Here is a 22,141-nt window from a genome sequence, read left to right on the forward strand (position 1 = left end):
ATTAAACCAGCAACAACTCTGTTACACAAAGCTAAACAATTCATTTCGAGCAGTTAACAATTCTTTACTACTTTGACTAATTTGTTGATATTGTTGTTTAACATCCAGTGGCAAATATTTCAAACAAATTCAATATAGAGCTCCTGATTTAGACATTACAGTAATATCAAGTACAAAATGTACTATTAAGCTTCATAGTAAGAATATTTTCAATAATACAGACATTCTATAAAAGTAAATGAATAAACAAGAAAAAAGACCACACGTTTTGATGGTCCATAAGCATCACACATTAAACAAAAATTACATCTTAATTTCATCATCCGACACTGAAGTTTTGTATATATGAAATATAAGCGAATATCAACACACTTGTTAAGTATAAGTAGACAGTTAAATATATAAATGCAGATAAATCGACGAGATAAATTCATTGGCTTCGTGTACCATGCCAAATAGTATAAATCTCACTACTAATGTATGATGATTGCGCTTATCGTTACGACACTACGATTCAGCAGTGAATGATCACTTTTCTCGCCTTTGTAGAAGAGAGCTGTCTGCTGTTGTAGTAGGATAATTGTAGATTGATTATGAATAATTAATTGCATTTTGAATATAGGATTTTTAATTTGTGTAAAGATAAACGATGGAGCTTATTATTATTTTGTTACCCTTTTTCGGATTGTCACTAAGGTAAGATTTTTGTTTTTATCTATCCTGTGTTATATTATACTTAGACACTTTTTTTTTTTTTTTTTATCTCTTTGTCATATTTAAATTGTTTATATTTCAATTATCATGAAGATAAAGACACGCGACTCATTTCACAAAACTTTGCAGGAAAAACAATCGTAAGTTATGAACAAGTCAGTGTAACCTTGCAATCAATTCTAATTGTAAGATTTTGTTTGTGTGTGTCCCATGCAATAACAGTGCCATTTTTTATAAATACTATTTAACTTATTGAAAAAAATATATTCTTTTTATTTCGTGAACATCTTTCGACTTTTCCTCTTTAAGTCAAACTTTTTACGGAGAAAACTACATATTTTCATTCTTAACACCGGATCTGTATGTTACAGTTATACCGAAGAGTGATAACCCAGACACATTTCGTATGTGACAATCCCAAAGATTTAAATTTTTATTAAGATTCAAAGACAGTAGCCTGTAACTCTGTGGTTGTCGTTTGTTGGTGTATATCATTTAAGAATAAGAAGATGAGATACACTTGTATTATTGAAAATAAGACCACTCTATACGTAAACATTTCGTAGTAAGACAGTTAAACATTTAATGTAATTTAATTTCTACAAAAATTTATGGGCGCCATCTTCATTTCGTTGACCATTATGGAATAGCTGACTGTTTCGCAGATTTCCAAGGATAGACGATTGTGCTCCATTTAAGGTTTATACCGCAATTCCGTTCACTGTTGTTCAATGGTGACAGTTCTAAATGCGACTAAAGTAATCGTCAAATGTGTATTTGGAAAGAATAAAACAAAAAGTGTTACTAACCGGTAAGGTGCTGTTTACCCTTCCGGAGCTCCCGAAGTCACTCCCATGCAGTTTGGGTGGGTTTGAGTCACGTGGTTTCAGTTGCTTGATCTGTTATTTACTGTATAGTTTTTAGTAAGTTGTTGTTTTGTCTAGTCGGTTATAATTTTTTGATTTTACATTTTAAATGAAAATGGACTATTAGCAGTCCTGATGTGCTTTTCTTTGAATTGCGTTGAAATAACGATTGGCATGCAGAAACTGATTCGAGGTTGAACTTAACTCGAAACGAAATTTATTATACTAAAATTTTGGAACGAATCAATCCTCCTATTCATTACTTTCATCATATATTGCCTTTGGTGCAGAAATTTTATTACGCTTTTGTGTGGAATAAATTACGTTAATTCTATTACAAAGATATGAGGCGTTAAATTAATAAAGTTTTATAGGATAGTATATGATTGGTAATTGCACATAACACGTATCATACCTTTTTCTTTGAAATTCTAGAAGTGGTAGGTGTATCTATTTAATCAAAACTTCTTTTATGATATTTTGTCTCTCATAATGGTCGTTCCTGTTCTTTGATCTTGTTTTAAGGCAACATTAAGGCGGTGTAGATCAGTTTTTAACGTCTTCATTGCGATTAGATGGGTACGGATTTTCTTCGCATTACTTTGCTTTCATACTAGGTAGATCTGGGCGGGTTTTTTTTATAATTACTAAGTCCACTTTCCTTAATATCTTCCTTTCTACATATTTCCTAATAAATGTTTTATAATATGTACAAAAATGCTCTTTAGGGAGCTACCATTTGATTTTTATGGGGGGGGGGGGGGGGGGCTTGGATGATAAATTTTGTCCTGCATTTTTTTTTTAGTTGTAATCTCTGTCCTGCATGCCTTTTTATTTTTCACTCTGTTCGGTCCTGCCTTTATTTTTAGTTTATCCTGACATTTTTTTACTTAAATTGTCGTCCTGACTCTTTTTTTGCAAGTGTCTCATCCTACCCTTTTTTTAACTCAAAACTCCTGTCCTGCCTATTTTTTTCAAATTTCATCCTAAAAATGAAAAAGACAAACAAACAACAGCACACACGACACAACATAGAAAACTAAAGAATAAACAACACGAACCCCACCAAAAAACTAGGGGTAAATGTCATGGACATGATTTGAAATGTTTTGAAAATAGTGATAAGATTAATAGCTTATATACCATCTAATTTTCATTTAATAAAGTTTAATTGGAAATTTTTAAACATATCGTCATATTTAAAACTACAATTCTACAATGGGCATTCTCACACTCAAACAATAACTTGAAGTGATTATGAGCACTTGTTTGAAGTGTATTGTCAGTTTTGTAATGCTGAGGATATTTAAGCACTTAAGATAATATACTGAAGATGCTGTTTAATAAGATTGGTCTTTATTTCGAACAGATATGACGCTTTACATTCAAGTATGTTAAATAAGAAAAAAACGTCTTTAATATAAATAATTCTACGCCTTTCCATCAAGGATTATACAATAACTGTAAAATATTTATATTAAGATAACAATGATTTTTTTATTTACATTTTAAACGACTCTAATGATTATAGGAAGATCTGCATTATTCGCTCAGATGTTATACAAATGCTCCAGCAGAGAAATAAAGGTCATTGTAAGGACAACCAGCATAATGCCCATGATACAGCTGCATTAAGTCTAGTAAGCTTTCATTCTTGCTCAGGAGTCTCACTAAATCAAGAAGTGTGTCACTCAGTGGTTGTCTTTTGTTATATCTTAATAATTTGTTTTTTGATGCAACACGTCCTCTCATTTGCTGTTAGTATTTTTTCTATCAGCTCATATAAATACTTTTGTCTAATTTGAAAAAAAAAACATGACGTCATCAACTTTTTTTCCTGATTTTGTCTGAATGGAATCTGCAAATAAGTTATAAGGAATGACTGTAAGATTGTTTAACGATAAAATGGGCTGAATAAATATTTCTGCTAAGAAAATGGATAGGTTTTTCATATGTGTTTGATTTCGTGTACATGTATACATATGGAATGTTACGGAAGCCGGTTAGTGTCAGGGTGGGGTTTTATTTTTTAAGTCGTTGTAACGACTTAGCTAAGTTGTTATAACGACTTATCATATCTACCTCGTTATATAACAACTTACATAACTTGGTTTAACGACTTAGTAAAGTCGATATAACAACTTAGCTAAGTTGTTATAAGCTAAGTTGTTATAACGACTTAATAATAAAACTCCACCCTGACACTAACCGGCTTCCGTAGAATGTAGCCGTTGGTGGAAAAGAGAAGACCGAAACGGTGTGCATGACGCAATTATTTAATGACGCAACATTCAGCTCAATAGATATATCAGATGCCAAATAGATAATGTTCACAAAAATGTTAAATATCTGATACATGGAATAAAAGATCCGTTTGAGTCTTTTTGCTAAGATCACACAGACGTTGAGCATAACAAGTAGGTGGGGGTCCTTAGATGACTTGTTGGAAGATAAGTTTATCAAAACTTATAGAATTATCATGATTTATGTTTTTAAAAGTGAAAAAATAGTACATGTTTATGACGTCAAAGGAAAGAAAATAGAAGATTTATTCATTATGTGAAAACTCGCTTTTCCATTTGACTTTAAAATAACTACATTTATTGCAAACACAGTAAGATTTAAACATAACTATAGCATAACACTTATGTTTTATTCAAATTCATCACGAATTTGACATCTGCCATGATCCCAATTGATTGTTCAGTTGCAGATGTTGACCGTGAGTATATAGAATACATGTCATACACATCTATAGATGAAATAAGCAGTATTGTGATGTAATGTCAATTATAGGAACAATTATCTATGTATTGATATTAATAACTTATTTAATACAATGTCATACAGCAGACGACACCCAGTAATTGTAGGAGTAAGAATGATCAGATTATACGTGTCACAGTGTTGTACTTGACACATGTTAAGTCGTATGACACATTTCAGATTATACAGCAACGAGCTTAATGGTTTAGAATTGTTGAATTTCAAAACTCAATACAATTTAGTAAGTTAAGTGGTCCATGAAATAGATATTTGAACCAGTCAAAGAGGGGCTAAAGACACTCAAACTCATAAATCGCAAATAAACTGACAACGCCATTGTTAAAAAGTAAAAAGGCACACAGACATATACTAGTACACAGGAAATAACATAGACAACTAAAGACGAAGCAACACGAACCCCATAAAAAACTGGGGGTGATCTCAGGTGCTCCGGAATGGTAAAATATTTTGCACCGGTATACAGTGTAGGTATGACAGTATGGAACTAACATATACACTCAAATTGCGAAAATATCGGTTTTAATGTGTTTAAACTATTGGTTTGACTGCCAAATTGTTTTGATTCGAGCTCAAACGATGAGTCCGATGTAGATGGAACGCGTATCAAATGCATTATTCTCATATGTATTTTATACGAGTTGTCTAAAACATAGAGCAAATTAATCATGACGACTGAAATAATTTATTTTTTCTGAGATGGTCTCTATCTTTTTTTGTTCGAGTTCTACTGACGAGACCGATGACAAAATAAATATAAGCCTGACGTGAGTGGAATGAGAGAGAAAGATAGACTCTTTGAGGTTAGGGGAGGGTTGGGATCCCGCTAATATGTTTACATGTAACCCCACCATATTCTGTATATATGTGCCTGTCCAAAGGCAGGAGCCTGTATTTCAGTGGTTGTATATCGTTTGATGATGTGTTACATATTTTTTTTTTCGTTCATTTTTTCTACATATATTAGGCCGTTAGTTTTCTCGTTTGAATTATTTTACATTTGTCTAACCGGAACCTTTTATAGCTGACTATGTAGTATGGGGTTTGTTCATTGTTGAAGGCCGTATGGTGACCTATAGTTGTTAATTTCTGTGTCATTTTGGCTCTTGTGGAGAGTTGTCTCGTTGACAATCATCTTCTTTTTTTTATATTAGAGAGACTATAAATGATTAAATACAATAGAAATGGAATACTCTTTCCAGGAATTCAAAATTCACTGTATCATTTTAGTTTTTATACCCCAAAATTACATTTTTTTTTATAGTTCTTTTAGTTACTGATAACTCTGCTATCTATATACACAGTGTTTATTAACTTCATATACCGTACACTCATACTTTAATAACCTTTAGAATTGGTTTAATCTTTATCTATAGGATACTTGATGAATAATGTTCTGTTAATTGGAATAATCCAATCGAAAGCCATGCTGACAGTTGTAATACTGATCGTACTTAATAGTTATAGTTAAATAAACATTAGTTTGTGTTGTTATAAGTAGGGGATCACACGAGATTAGGGGATCACACGAGATTTTTATATAGACTTACAATATTTTCTTTACTTATCATCTTTGAAGTGCACGTGCTTAATTTATTTTTTATTAAGAGTATCCTTATTACAATCATATCAAAGGTTGTCTTTTCGGATTCTCTCTAACTTCATGCATTAACTGCAATTACCAAACGACATTATATGTGCTTATTTTTACATTTGTTTTTTTTTTACTGTAGCGCTAAGGATGCTCTTGTTATCTATTTTGTATAATAACTTTCGTTAATAAGTCAGCTAATATTCTGCCACTCTGCAAATATCTTTAATACCTTACAAACACCACTGTATTAAAAACTGTCGTCATCTCTTATTTTTATGCCCCACCTACGATAGTAGAGGGGCATTATGTTTTCTGGTCTGTGCCTCCGTCCGTCCGTCCGGTTAAAGTTTTTGGTCGAGGTAGTTTTTGATGTAGCCGAAGTCAAATCAACTTGAAACTTAATACACATGTTCCCCATGATATGATCTTTCTAATTTTAATGCCAAATTATAGTTTTGACCCCAATTTCATGGTCCACTGAACAAAGAAAATGATAGTGCAAAGTTCAGGTTAAAGTTTTTGGTCAGGGTAGTTTTTGATGAAGTTAAAGTTACATCAACTTGAAACTTAGTACACATGTTCCCTATGATATGATCTTTCTAATTTTAATTCCAAATTAAAGTTTTGACCCCAATTTCACGGTCCACTGAACATAGAAAATGATAGTGGAAGTGGGGCATCCGTGTACTATGGACATATTCTTGTTTAAAATGATATAATTCAACCTTATTTGCATTTCATTGAACTAGTAAGCACTATTTTACTACGACACATTTCAACATTGAAAGCTTTATTAAAAATGTTTAGGCTGTTCTAAAAATAGATATTTGTAAACATCATCTGTGGAGTTAAACATACTTCAACTCATTGTTATGCTTTGTTCTTATGTTGTACTGTTACACCACTGTCCCCGGTTGGGGGATGGTTTGGATCCCTCTAAAATGTTTAATCCAGCCACATTCTGTACGTATGTGCCTGTCCCAAGTCAAGAGTCGGTAATTCTGTCGTTTGTTTATGTGTTGCATATTTGTTTTTCATTATTTTTTTGTACATAAATTAGGACGTAATTTTCTCGTTTGAATTTTTAAACAATAATTTTGTGATTTCTGGGCCTCTTTAGCCGACTATGCGGTATGGGCTTTGTAACGAGTTGCCTCATTTGCAATCATACCACATCTGATTTTATATTAACAGTAATAAAAGCGCTGTTCCGTTTCTATGTGTTTTTTGTTGTTGTTGTTCATGAACTTATACCCCATTTTCTTTGTTTTTCTATCATGTCATATCCAAAACAACAATTTAACATTTTGGAATATTTAGAGAATGTTAAATTACTTTAATAGCAAATTATGTACAATGAAAACCATATGTGCTATAGCAATTTTCAATAATATGTATGTTGACCGGCTGTAAGAATTTAATAAATTCTACTTACTTGGCTACTTAAAAGTACTTGTTTGACATTAACATGTACATGTACAAATACAAATATTTGTTGAAATTTCGAACTGATTTGAAATTTACATTATACACATAACTTTGTTCAATTACCTTTGGTTAAATGTTAAATTATTTATCGTACGAGAAATGTTTCCGACTTTCCAGAATTTAGTATAAATTATATATCGTCTTTACTGTTGTATTATTAACAGTCGTTTACGAATTAAGATTTTTATAATATTATTGCTTATACAATTTGCTTTGTGTAACTTCTTTCAAAGTCGAACTTTATGCTGCATTTCCACCTGGAGAGTTAGAAACACTTTCAGTGTAAACCCATCACTTGAAAATAGGGTTTTTTCTGCGTGTATCGTGTATTTATCATTCATCGTGCATCGTGCGTGTATCGTGCGTTCATCATTCATCATTCATTTTGCGTTAATCCTCCGTGTAACGCTCATCGCTCATCGTGCGTGTATCGTGTATCGTGCGTGTACCGTTCGTGTATCGTGCATTCACCGTGCGTGTATCGTTCGTGTGGTCAGTATGAATTTTAGAAGGTCTGTACCAATGAAGTATAACAATACGCTGTATAAAGGGGAAGACAGACAAATGTTTTCACGTAGGATGAATGTCTTCCTATCGTCTGAACTAGCACTAGCAACGTGTCGGTCTAATTCATAGCAGGGATCATATGCATATCACATTAACACATCCTTCTCATTATAATATGCATGTACTATTTGCAACTTGACGTAAACCCCAAATATAGTTGTCATCATCGCTAAAATAACATTTACTAATATATGGAAATTATTCGTTGAAACTGATTTTATTTAATCAAATACTAGTATCTATTTTCTTCATTAATTTCCTATCACGGAATATTATTCGATTTGAAATATTTTCGTCACAGCATGTACAGTTGTCTTTTATTTCATCTTTCTACTAAGATAATGATGATTTTGTGCTTATTTCGAAAATAAACATTATTTTTTTTTAAATAAAACACGCTGGGACAAACTAATAGCCTACGTGAATGTAAGGGCAAACTGTTAAAACATGGTGTTTGTAATTTATATGGAAATTGGAATGGTAAATGTATAGCGGTTTTGTAATATACAACTTCACCATAATATACATACATAGTATGATGGTACATGCATGGTATTTTTGTTTGAAACAAATTTCTATACAATGGTATAAATGTCATCTTATCGGACCACAGATGAATTATCACGTTGTGATTGGTTAAATGCCGTCACGTGGTGACCCCCTATGAGACCGTATGGGGTTAGTAAGTTTCATATGGAGTTCATGACGCGTTAATGGCGACGTCATCTATTAATGTTGTTGTGTTTCATTGTTTATTTTTCAACAAAACGCCGCAGAAAAAGTCCAGCGTCCGATAAGTTCGTTATACGGTTAACTACTGACCCCCTACGGATCCACAGAGGGTGAATCAAATGCATAGGGGACTCGGCCTCCGGTCTCACCCCCTATGGATTTTACTAACCCTCTATGGATTCGTATGGGGTCAGTAGCGAACCATATAACTTATAGTATACATGTCATCATATGAACTAAAAAAAAAATTATACTCTTTCCCCTTTTAAATACCACTGTAACATATAAAAAAGAAGATGTGGTGTGATTGTCAATGAGACAAGACATGTCACAAGAAACCAAATGATACAGAAATTGACAACTATAGGTCACCGTACGGCCTTTATCAATGAGCAAAACACGTACATGTACCACATAAGGTCAGTTATAAAAGGCCCCGAAATGACAAATGTAAAACAATACAAGCCTAATCTATTTACAAAAAATGAACGAAAAACAAAAATGTAACACATCAACAAACGACAACCACTGAATTACAGGCGCCTGAATACCGTTTTTTTACAGTATGCTGTTAGTTAGTTATATAAGAAAATGATAATTTGTTGTTATCATATTGTTAATCTAACCATGTGATAACTTATAAAAATCATTTTTGACAGATATTACCAGTTATAAACTTTGAAGGTAGAGAGATAGCGGGAGGTTATCTTTTCATGTTCAAACACTTGCTAATCAGCTAATAACGTACTTTTTTTGGCGAACTAACATCTACTATGAAGAAAACGACACATGTGAAAATCGATTACCGTTCGAGTATCTTTCATCTAGTCACAAATAATATATAAAAGAACATGGATGAAAGAGACTGAAATAAATAAGTATATCTTTGAAATCGAAATGTAATATCTTTAGTAAATTCAAAATTTGAAATTAGAATTTCTAAATACAATATCCGAAATGTCAATCAGTCGTCAGTGTCTAAGCTATTGAATGCATGTAATTACACCAAATAACTATATTTTAGTTGTACATTATGTTGTTGTTTCCTGTATCATGAATTTCTGAGTTTTCTTTAAAAATACTAATTTTTAACTTTGATAATGAAACATGAATATTATATTTTACTTGTTTGTTCATTGGATATGCTGTTAGACACATTTGTAGATATCCCATCCTCTATAATAAGCCGCTAAATGAGACAAATACTGACATTTCTTTCAAATTGTACTCTATAAGTTGTTTAAGGAGCCTAATAATATTTTTGATGTTACATGTATGTCGTGCTTTTGAAAATCTTCGTCAGTTAGGTTAGTTTACATTAACTATCTAATGTTTAAAAGCCGAAAATTTTGCTTGCAATGCGGTATGGGTTTTGCTCTTTGTTGAAGTTTATATGGTGACCTATAGTTTCTTACTTTCATATAGTAAGTTTTTTTGCATGGTGAAGAGTGAACTTGTCTCGTTGGCAATCATATACAACATGTTCTAATTTTTATAACATACAAGCTTCACTATCTATAAATAATACTGGCAAGCAATGCATGAGATATTCATCACTGGACGTTATGTGACAATACTTCACCGATATAATGTTTGGAATATGATATCATTGGACAACGAGTTTTCTGACGACAACTCGCTCTTTCTCTCGGCGACATTGATTAAACTGAATCTTAGAGAAGGTATTTCATATATGAAAATCATTCGTCTCAACTCGGCCGATTCCGTACCCTCATCTAACGCGGATTCTACCGAGGATTGCCGAATGATATGACAAGGTTATTTTACAGAAACAAGGTTTTGGTTAAATTTAAAATTGACCTACATGTAATACCAATTATCGACAAAGATTGAAACAGTATCAGTGCATGAGTGCAATGCATTAAACCAAAGAATTGACGACATCCGAAGAATCTTCTCTGTCATATAGTTTTGACTGATTTTCTAAAGGTTAACTATAAAACAAGGATACATGTACTAGTTTGTGTCTATAGGACATTGTGTCGCGATCATATTGTCACATGTCTGAGTTGGGTTAACTAACAAATTTGGGTTAAAATCCCAATCAGATCTGCCAAACAATTTGGTCAAATTAAAGAAGCATAATTATGATTTCAGTCTATTTTCATAACTGTCTTTATCCGTGTCCTCTTTTCTTCTTTAATGACTTCACCGACTGTTTCCTATCAGACTTTTTCAAATAAAAAGGACAACGCGACGAATGTAACTGGTGGAGCAGGTACATCTTACCCTTCATTTGTATATTAGTTAACTTCCGGTTTTGGTAGGGTTTCTATTGGCAAATCAGCTTATTTTCCCCATCCTTTAAAAATAACATATACGAGATCCACTGTTTTGCCTTGTTTTGGCAGATGGTTTGTTCATAATGTCGTTCATACACTAATTATGAGAATAAGCTGACTTTGCAAATCACCGCCCTGAATCATTTTGTAATTTTCTGATAACTACCAACGATTAGCAGTTATGACATAACTGTTACTCAACCATTAACCCATGGGATAATTACATATACATACGCCGTACAAATAGTTCCCATCTAATGTGACATTAGGTCGTCAAGCGTGGTAAAAAAATGTCTTGAAAAGTGTTAAAGTCATTCTGTGTTTGTTAAGATAAACTTTGTTTACATGCAAGTATATAAACAAATATATGTTTTGTTTGATTGCACCTGTTGACAACAGCAATAACAGACGGACTAAGATAGTATGTCAACTTAATGATCAATTTGCGACGTATGGCTAAAACATTAGGCACTAAGTGAATTTTGACGTTTTAAAGATTGTAAAGCAAAAAAGCTACATAGGAAACAAAAGTATGCAATACGAATCAATTATAGACTACAATATAAGACAACGCAATGATCAAAGACATACGGCGAGAAAAAACCCAAACTACTTGAAGATTCAGAGATTGAATTATAATGAAATAGTTAAATCCGCCTCATGCTTGTTGTGACGTCATCAAGACAGGAGCCATAAGCCCTTGTCTTGTACGTTTCGTTGTTCATAGTGTGTCTTAATCGTTTAGTAGTATAAACTCAAATCTGACCTTCAGTTTTCTGTTGTGTGTAGGTCTTTTACATTGAGTTACCCCGGTACGTTTACCCTACGACATTGACTTTGAATGTCGTGCAGTGATCGACAGTATCTACATCTTTGTCCTGTAGTCTTTTGCATATAGCTGTCGCACTATAATTAAACATTGCCGAAGATCAGCCGTACGGTGTATTTAGTTGATTGATAACTGATACGTCATTTCCTCTCTGGTGGAGAATAGCGATCTACAGTAATCTATATCTATGTTTTGTAGTCTTCGGCAGATAGCTGTCGTATACGTACTAGCAAACATTGTTGAAGGCCGTACGGTGACCTTTAACTTATAACAGCTACGTCATTTCCTCTCTGCTGGAGAGGAGGAGTCTCATTGGTAATCATACCACATCTTTTTACTTTTGTATACCATAGATCGTATCTTTCTATAAAATGTTCTGTTTAGCGTACCCCTAAGAACCAAAAGTTTAGATGACGAGGAAATATTCAAAACATATACAGATATATGAAACATGCGAATCAAAAGCAGAAAAGCGTAAGATGTCAAAAGAACAGCCTAATAAATTGAAATAATATAAATAACGTTAATAAATCAATATATCGTAAGCTTGTATAATAAGATGAGGACACTTGCACCATAAATGAGCGGACCAAGAAAACAAATTACCAAGTTGCTTTGAGAATTTAGATATGATATACTAGTAAACAATAATCCACCATTGAGCTTTTTTTATATTATATATATAAATGTAAGAAAATGATATTATATGAATGTAGCTCTCTTTACTTGAAATATACTGCCTTTGTGCATTTACACTCATATAGCTGTTTGCACAGTTTGGCTATAGTGAACGTGGTATTGCCTCAGAAAAATAACACTTATTAATACTAAATGAATCTTTAAAAATAAATGAATGCATGGCATCAGAACACGATTTGTATAGAAGCCCTAAAGTGACATGCAGAAAAAAAGCAATTTGGGCATTCCAGGGCTCCCGTAATTTTAAATAATATTGTAGCTTTCAAAGTAGTATTCACACGCGAACTAAACGCTTGAGATTGGTTGAGAAACCAATGGGTAATCAATAAGGGTCTGGATAGGGATCATTCATTTCTGTATTCTGTTTTTAGCTCACCTGGCCCGATGGGCCAAGTGAGCTTTTCTCATCACTTGGTGTCCGGCGTCCGTCGTCGTCCTGCGTCCGTCGTCCGTCGTTAACTTTTACAAAAATCTTCTCCTCTGAAACTTCTGGGCCAAATTTAACCAAACTGAGCCACAATCATCATTGGGGTATCTAGTTTAAAAATGTGTCCGGTAACCCGGCCAACCAACCAAGATGACCGACATGGCTAAAAATAGAACATAGAGGTAAAATGTAGATTTTGGCTTATAACTCTGAAACCAAAGCATTTAGAGCAAATCTGACAAGGGGTAAAATTGTTTATCAAGTAAAGATCTATCTGCTCTGAAAGTTTAAGATGAATCGGACAAGATTTTGTTGGGTTGCTGCCCCTGAATTGGTAATTTTAAAGAAATTTTGTGGTTTTTGGTTATCTTGAATACTATTATAGATAGAGATAAACTGTAAAACTGGTAACAGCAATAATGTTCAGCAAAGTAAGATCTACAAATAAGTCAACATAACCATTATGGTCAGTTGGCCCCTTAAAGAGTTATTGCCCTTTATAGACAATTTTTAACAATTTTTATTAATTTGGTATTTTTTTGTAAATTTTTACAAAATGATTTCCTCTGTTACTAATGGGCAAAGTTCATTATAGATAAAGATAATTGTAAGTAGCAAGAACGTTCAGTAAGAACTTCAAACACATCACCATGACCAAAACACAATTTTGTCATGAATCCATCTGTGTCCTTTGTTTAATATGCACATAGACCAAGGTGAGCGACACAGGCTCTTAAGAGCCTCTAGTTTTATTATACCCCCGCTTTAAAAAAAGGGGGGTATACTGTTTTATCTCTGTATGTCCATCCATTCATCCATTCTTCCGTCAGTCCGTCAGTCCTTCAGTCCGTCCGTCCCATGAATATACATGTATTTCGTCACATTTTTCTCAGGAACTACAATACAAGGATTTCTGAAATTTGGTTTCAGGGTTAATATAAGTCAGCTATACCGTGTGATGCGTTTGCAGATTCATCACTTTAATAACAACTTCCTTTTTACCAAACACTTGAATATTTTTACACTATTAATATTATCCACTTGCGACGGGGGTATCACCAGTGAGCAGTCGCTCGCAGTTTCACTTGTTCCTTTTATTTTTCAATTCTGATCTTGTTTGTCCATTATGCTTTTTTTTAATTTTAACACCGCATTATTCTTTTACTAAATGTATATATTCTTTATTTATTTCTTTATTCTGAACAAATTGAATTTCTCTATTTAGGCCCTCAGTAATCCGTAGCTTCATCTCACACGAAAAAAAAAGACAACAAAAATTCCATTAGAGGGAAAAACAATAGTCAGACAACAATCCTAAAAGACTAAAGCATAATACTAAATTTAAAGCAAAACGAGACGTACTTTAACCAAGAGTCGCGATAGATGTATACCCGAATGCAACTTATCATCAAATATCCCTCCATATGATTTCATAACGTGTGCCAATTGCGATTTTCTTATCCTTATGAAGCACATGACTATATTCCAGGTTTTGATGGTGTTCGAGGTCCCCAAGATTTAGTTTTCAAAGTATTATTTTGGGTCTGTCGTGTTTCTCTTCGTCGTGTTTTTTTTTATGTTCAAAGCACGTGTTTATAAAAGTAGAATAGTTCTCAGAGGTACCAGGCTTATGATTTAATACGCCAGATTGCGTTTCGTCTACATAAGACTCATCAGTCACGCTCAGATCAAAATAGTTAAAAAGCCAAACATGTATAAAGTTGAAGAACATTGAGGACAAAAAAATCCAAAAAGTCAGAAGATGTGTTATGATTGCCAGTGAAACCATTCTTCACAAGAGACCAAATGACACAGAACATTGCCTGTTTTATTTGGAGTTATAATATTTGAATTGTCTCTTAGCTTTGAACTGTCTACCTCATTTTCTTAGGTTTATACATAAACCTTATTGCCGACTTCTTCAGTTATGGTAGATCTTGGACAATTCGGTTGCTCTTTGTAATTTTAATTTTTTTTTTTGGTGTTTTTGTTCCTCTAAACATTAATGTTGTTGGCATTCAAAAGATTTGGACGCAAACGCTCGCGTACATGTACACGACGACAGAGATTCACAGAAACATGCATTGTTGGAACGGAAATCATAAAATCATTCGTTTTTAATGAGAATGATGACATATGGAAAATAAACGACAGCTTTGGCCTCGCAGGGACGGACTTGTCTTATTACTATAATATAGATGAGAACATTAACGCCTTTACGTCACGTTATTTTTCTTCCGTTTTATACGAAGATCAGGTGTTTGATTTTCGTAAAAATTAAATTTATAACTTCTTGCAATATCAGGTTTGATTAACGTAAGTCGTCATATTTGAAGTAATACAGTATTATATTAATTTATAATATCTGCAGAAAAATATTTAAAATTGAGAAGGGAACGCCACAAATGGGTCTTCAATGCATCGAGAAACTCCCGCAACCGGAAGTGGTCCTCGGCTGGCCCCTAAATAAAGTTCAGTGAAAATTAACGTCACACTGAACTCCAAAATATATTAATAAACTTATAAATTAAAAAAAACCCATACAAGTCTAACAAAGATCAGAGGCTCCTGACTCTGGACAGGCGCAAACATACAGTGGGGTTAAACCTGTTTTGTTAGGTTTCAACCCTCCCCCTATATCTATATCCAATGTAAAATTTCATGTTTGTTTTATGCTTTTTTAGTTCCGTTACTAATGTACTACCAATTCATATCAATCTTTTTGAAAAGCTTATAATTTTGAAACTGAGTTCGCGGATTCATTTTTTCGTGATTTTTGTTAGACTCATTTAATTCTCGCTGACGCAATTTAGAGAAAACATGTATTTCATACAATATATGCATTTATTTAAAATCATGTATTTCATGTTATATATATATATATATATTTATTAAAAAGGATTCTAGTAAATTTCTCACTTTCAACAGAGGCGAAAGATCATACTGCACTGAATGATGTCTTTAATATCATGCATTGATTAAAAACTACATTTCAGCATATTGCAGACTACGCCTTCAGTCTTTCCACAGCTGTTTTAACTAATCGATCTTTTACGTTCATCAAATTATCTGTCTTTGAAGCAGACGTTTTAAATGTTGTAACAATTTATATAGCGTTTGTGATATTCTTCTCTTGATTTCCTTACGTTTGAACGTGCAATAAAATAACGTCTTAAAATAATTAGTGTTAATGTATTGCCCACTGTTTCGTATAAAATAATTAGACTGTTAATGTATTGCCCACTGTTTCGTATGACTTAAATAACTTAAACCGTTCTTAAATAGAATACCTGCACAATTCGAGCCACCTGAAAGTGTTAATGGTCGTGTAATGATGAGGTAGTTTGCGTTCTTGTCACTATGAATCACAGAATAATGATAATTTTCTTATTCAGAAATAATTCAATTGTGTAAACAATTATTATAAATGAAACAGATTGATATTTGCATTTGGGTCTGCAGTTTGATTTTTTTTCTTTTTAATGTGGTTCCTAACTCTACAGGGATATAACTCTGTAAAGTCAGCTAAACGTTTTAATTACGTTGTGTTGTAAAGGGAATATTAAGCTTCTCAATGATCAAATTTGGTGTTTGTCAAACTGCTATAACCAGTGTAATTTTTCTGACAAAACGGTTGGTTCAAAATTTTTGATTTTTTTTGTGTTTTTGTTCAAGGGTCAAAGTAATACATTGTCAAAATTTTATGAAAATTAAACGAGCCAAATGAATTTCAGTGAAAGTGTTGGGTACCACCTGAATGTTTATAGTATGTCCTGAATATAATGGCATATTTGCCACTGGACATAAATCAGTCAATTTAATGTTACTTTCAAATAATTCATTTTTCTGTGTGTTTGTTTGTTTTAAAGTATGGTCATCGATTATACTAATATTCAGATTCGAGATTGATCATCATCGATACAATATTTCAACTGGCTTTAATAATTACACCAACGTATTTCTTATTTTTGCAAATGGTAATGAATGGTATTAGCCAAAAGCCTCTTATCATTTAGAAAGAAACCCAAAACCGATGTACGACCAGTTCAATTTAAGATTTTCATGAGCAAACATTTTGGTCAAAGAGGGACTTTCAAACGTTGATTAATTGCTTACATGCAGATCATGCTGGACTGTGCTGGATTGTTGTATTATCAGCAATAATTTCACATCTCCTCATTATAATTTTTTTTTGTAAACTTCGTTGTTGGTTTATACTGTTTCGGTTTTAGCGCCACTGATAAGTCGCAAATCCACTTGATGCGCCTCGCACCACGTGTCTTTCGTAATGGATAATAAACCTGGTATTGTTTGTAAGATTTAATAGATACATTCAAAGTTTATTTCCTTTGCAGGTCACCGGTCCATTGCTATGGAGATATAGACTATAAAGAAGAAACAAAACACGTGTTTACAACTGCATTCCATAAATATAACGAACGTGTACGACCTTATAACAACGGTCTGCACCCAGTGGAAATAAAAGCAAATTTAGAATTCATCGATATAGTTTCCATAGATACCAAACATGGTCAGTTAGAGAGTATCGTAGATCTCAGAGTGGTAAGTGGATATTTTTCATTATACTTATTACTGATATCGGCAAATTTCGGCAGATTCCGTTGTCCTAATTGTTAGATGCTATACTCATTTTGGGAGCAACCCTAACATCTTGCCTCGTTGTCGTCCGATAGTTCATCTCTTGTGCACTTGGTAATGCAACGTCTTACATTTCAGAATTCAACCAAACGTGTCCTTCTTGTAACTTCATGACATGGCGATGTGCACAGTCATGTTTTTTTTAAAACTTCTATCTGATTTTACATGCCACACCATGCACTACGCCGTTCAGATTTACGTTGTCCATAGCAAGCGCAATACAACCCATGGTTTAGTAAAAAAAAATGCCATCAACTGTACATTTTAAATTGAAATATGCTCCATGCAATAATACCAAAACCAAAACATCGACTTATATATGGATGATGCCCTGACTTTGTGTATGAAATAACAAATGATTGATAGTGTTTGACGCATTTTCATCTCTATTGGCTATTGGCTGTCAATATCATAATGGAATAAATCAATTTCAAATTCCATGTTGGTTTTTTCTAAAATTTAAAGTACATCATTAAGAGAGTAAAATTGAAATATCATATGTGAAGCAAAGTTAATGCTGAAGACATTCTTCACAAAAGTGTTGAAAAGTTTTGATCGATGATTTGACGTCAAAAATACATGTAAAATGGCTTAAAAAGAAAAGTAAATACTCTCACTATTCGCACATCGCAACTTATGTCAAAATAATGCCTGTCATGATGATTAATATCTGTATACAGCAAAGTATTAAAAATGTCAATTTGCAGATAAACTATCACACCCATTCCATGCAAGACTTACAGAGTTCTTTGCGGCTTCTGTTATATAATTCAACTTTCGCTTCATGAAATTTATTGATAAATGTATTTTCTATTCTTTAACCAATCTCAAACGCAACATGTAATCGCGTATTAATGATAATGGCTATGTAAAACACATGTTGCATTTTTTATAGATCGCGTGAACAATAACTCGTGGTAATGCATTTTTAAAGAGGTATACTAAACAATTTACAAAATTCTTTGTTTATTTAGTACTGCCATGTGCATTATACAACGTGTTTAAAAATATCATTCAGTGTTTATTATTATTGAAATGAAGATCAGCACTTGTAGTTGCATGTTTCGTCATTCGTTTTTATGATTTAGGAGGTCGAATTGTTTACATTCTCTGCAATTATTATTCCCAGAAAATTGGTACTAACACGAGCCAAATGTTTGGTACCGCATGTGGAGCAATTTCTAATTACCCTGATAGACAAACCTAGATCACTCCTTAACAAATGTTAATTATGTTTGGGTAGCTCTGTCTGTAGTTTTCCATGTCGTGCCATGCCGTTGTCAATTTGGCTTCTACTATATAGTTTGTGTTGTTTTATGGGCTATGCTTTTGTCAGTTCGTATGCGAAAAGTGGTGCGAAATATACAAGATGGACATTCAAACTCATAGATCGAAAATAAACTGACAATGCCATAGCTAACAAAGACAAAATGACAGATAATAGTACACAAGACACAACATTGAATACTAAAGAATAAGCTAAACGAACCCCACCAAAACTTATGAGTTTAAATATCCAATTGGTATATTTTGTCTCTCTTTTACCCCTATTTACTGGGATGAATTTAAGATTGAATTTCCCTAGAAGGGTACGCATATCTTGCGGCCAGTGTGGCAATAATTATTTACCAATACCTATGGCAGTTCTAAAACATACCATTGTGATAATAAAACTATCTTTTTATACCTTACAAAATAAACAAAAACAGTATAGTAGATACTAAAAGATAAAAATAGTAACGTGTTATTTTTATTGTTGTGGGAGGATATTGAATTATTGTACCTGTCATGTATATTATAAATATCAAAGCTAGACCAAGGTTATAGATCAAAATAGCATTGTTGCTTTTGGCATGTTAACCTTGGTGAAAGATTATGCTGTGACGTTGAAGTGATTATAGTTGAACTTTTCTGCTAAAGTAGTGTAAAATGTATCTGTTTTGCAAAATATTTGCAAAATGCTCACTGACACTGTGAAGCGAAGACATTGATGGGATCACCTAATTTACTTTTTTTTTTACCACATAAGTTGTCAAAATTATTGTAGGCACACTATATTGCTTGGGAATATATTTCTCTTGCAGCAGTCAAAAGAAAATTGAAACTGTGGATTCTTTATAACTATTCGTTGGATACCAATTTTCGTGGATTTCGAGGGTAGAGATGAACCACGAATTTAAATTTTCAATGGATTTTCTATTAGGTTGTATACAAACTTTGACAAAACAACAAAATCACATATCGACGATAAGGCAAGTTTGTTTGCAATCCACGAAAATTAATACCTATGAAATACCTGCGATGGATTAATCGATATATTGATTAAGTTGCCTTTCTCATATAAAGAAATTTACTAAACAACAGAATTAAGCTTGTTATGAGAAACAATAGGTGTGACATTATTGGAACTTCTCTAAAGCAAAATCTTATTTTTGTGTCTCTCATATGAATATATTTTTCACAATCCCTACCAATAGTCTATATACAGATTAGATTTTTAAAAAAGCTAGGAAGAATTATTTAATGTGTAAATTGAACTTTTTTCTTGTACTGTATGTGTGTTTTATATTTGACTCTCAAACTTACATCGCAGTCCATTTTACTTTTGTTGTGTGATCGTCATTTTCCTCGATTTATAGAACGCCAATTTGAGCTAGATTCAACTATTATCACTCGGCCTTTGAGTGGCGGTGTTTGAAGAGTCTTCTTGAAAATGTCTCAAAAATTCAAAACACCCATCTTCTTTTGATTTGACTATGAGTCTACTGTGCAATGAAAAGGTATATAATTATGCATATGTTCTATTTGAAGGTTTATGTTGTGTTCTCGGCGTATGTCTTCCATGCTCAGTTGTAGAGTTGTATTCTGTATTATTTTTGTGCTCCTTCTAGTTGTCATACATTATTCTGTCATGTGCCTTAAAAAGAAATTTGTCTTCGACACCCCCTCTAACTCGCCATACATGTATAATTATGCCTTACATTTTTACCATTACTATACCTGTGTATTGGCCAATGTGTATCGTTCATATTTTTATTATGCGGGAACTTGGTCCCGTTTTTGTGATTCGTGTTGTGATCTTTCTTTCATAGTTATATCGATTCTTTTTGCGGGGAACTGCTCACATTGATGTTACATTATTTGGGAACTAGCTTGGACTCGGCATGACAATGGGACCTTAAAAGACAATCCAGTCTGCTAACTACATTTTATGCTGGTTCACAGTCCAATCATATTTACAACAGTTACAATACAGATTACATTACTTTTTCATCATAGTTAGACATCAAATATTTCGCGATATCAATCGAACAATAATACAAAACCCGACAATAGTATACGCGCCATAAATGGACAGTCTTGTCATATGTTATCTCCCCTTAATTCGTGTACTTTTATTATTAAATCAGGTATCAAAATAAGAATTGTATTTTCAAAAGTTATCTATACGAATAAGTTAAATATCTTTTTGTTTAAGTTAAGAACCTTTTATTCAAATCATTTACCTTAATTTTATCTCAAACTTTGCCTATAATTTATTTAATCTAGATCACGATTTTTCTTACGAATGTGAATACAATTACTTTACTAGGAAACATCTTTTAATTTATTAAACTTGTTTCCTCTAAATTTATAAACAAACTACTAAACAATTTTAACCTATTTACTAACCTTAAAAGACAATCCAGTCTGCTAACTACATTTTATTCTGGTTCACAGTCTAATGAACCAAATAGTTTTGCACGACTTTATATATAGCAGACTGGACTTAGGGAGCTACCATTTGAATTTTATGGGGGCTAGGATGAAAAATTGTGTCCTGCATTTTTTTTAGCTGTAATCTCTGTCCTGCCTTTTTATTTTTCATTCTGTTCGGTCCTGCTTTTTTTTTTTTTTTTAGTTTATCCTGACTTTTTTTTTTTGCAAGTGTCTCATCCTGCCTTTTTTTTTACTCAAAACTCCTGTCCTGCCTATTTTTTTCAAATTTCATCCTAGCCCCCCATAAAAATCAAATGGTAGCTCCCTTAATTTGACACGTACAATTTTGTTACTCAATACTATAGCTTTCTTTTGATCTCTTTTAATAAACAATGGACTATATCGGATAAAGACAGAATTACTTAATCTTAATTGTTCAAGTCTATTAATTTCAAAAGTATATACAATTGTATTTATGCCTTCGAAGCTGACACATTTATCAATTAGCTGGGGGACATTTTTGAGACAACGTTATCAAATATGCTAAAAAGATTAAACACTTACATTTATATTTTTAGGAAATTGTTCTATAAACAAGTTAAACTTTCTTTAATTCTGTATGAAGACATGATTTTATTTACGTTTATTTTTCTGTCATCAAATTTTACAATTAAATGATAAATATTCTCTTGAACTTGTGTGCGTTTTTCCATTATCCAACAAAACTTTATTTGTAATTTATTAATAAATGTTATCTTTAAATATCACGTATTTTTGCAT

The 22,141-nt window shown here is 32.7% G+C and overlaps 1 protein-coding gene across 1 annotated transcript in view; it reads left to right on the top strand.

Annotated features, from left to right (window-relative positions):
* Positions 1–381: 381 nt before the first annotated feature.
* The window catches only part of LOC139498304 (acetylcholine-binding protein-like), a 39,511-nt gene continuing 17,751 nt past the window's right edge, over positions 382–22,141 (top strand). The window contains exons 1-2 of the mRNA XM_071286670.1: positions 382–696; positions 17,359–17,566. Of these exons, the coding sequence (XP_071142771.1) occupies positions 650–696; positions 17,359–17,566 (255 nt within the window). The 5' untranslated portion in view covers positions 382–649. The remainder of the gene's footprint in view (positions 697–17,358; positions 17,567–22,141) is intronic.

Source organism: Mytilus edulis, chromosome 12 (genome assembly GCF_963676685.1).
Source record: "Mytilus edulis chromosome 12, xbMytEdul2.2, whole genome shotgun sequence".
NCBI lineage: Eukaryota > Metazoa > Mollusca > Bivalvia > Mytilida > Mytilidae > Mytilus > Mytilus edulis.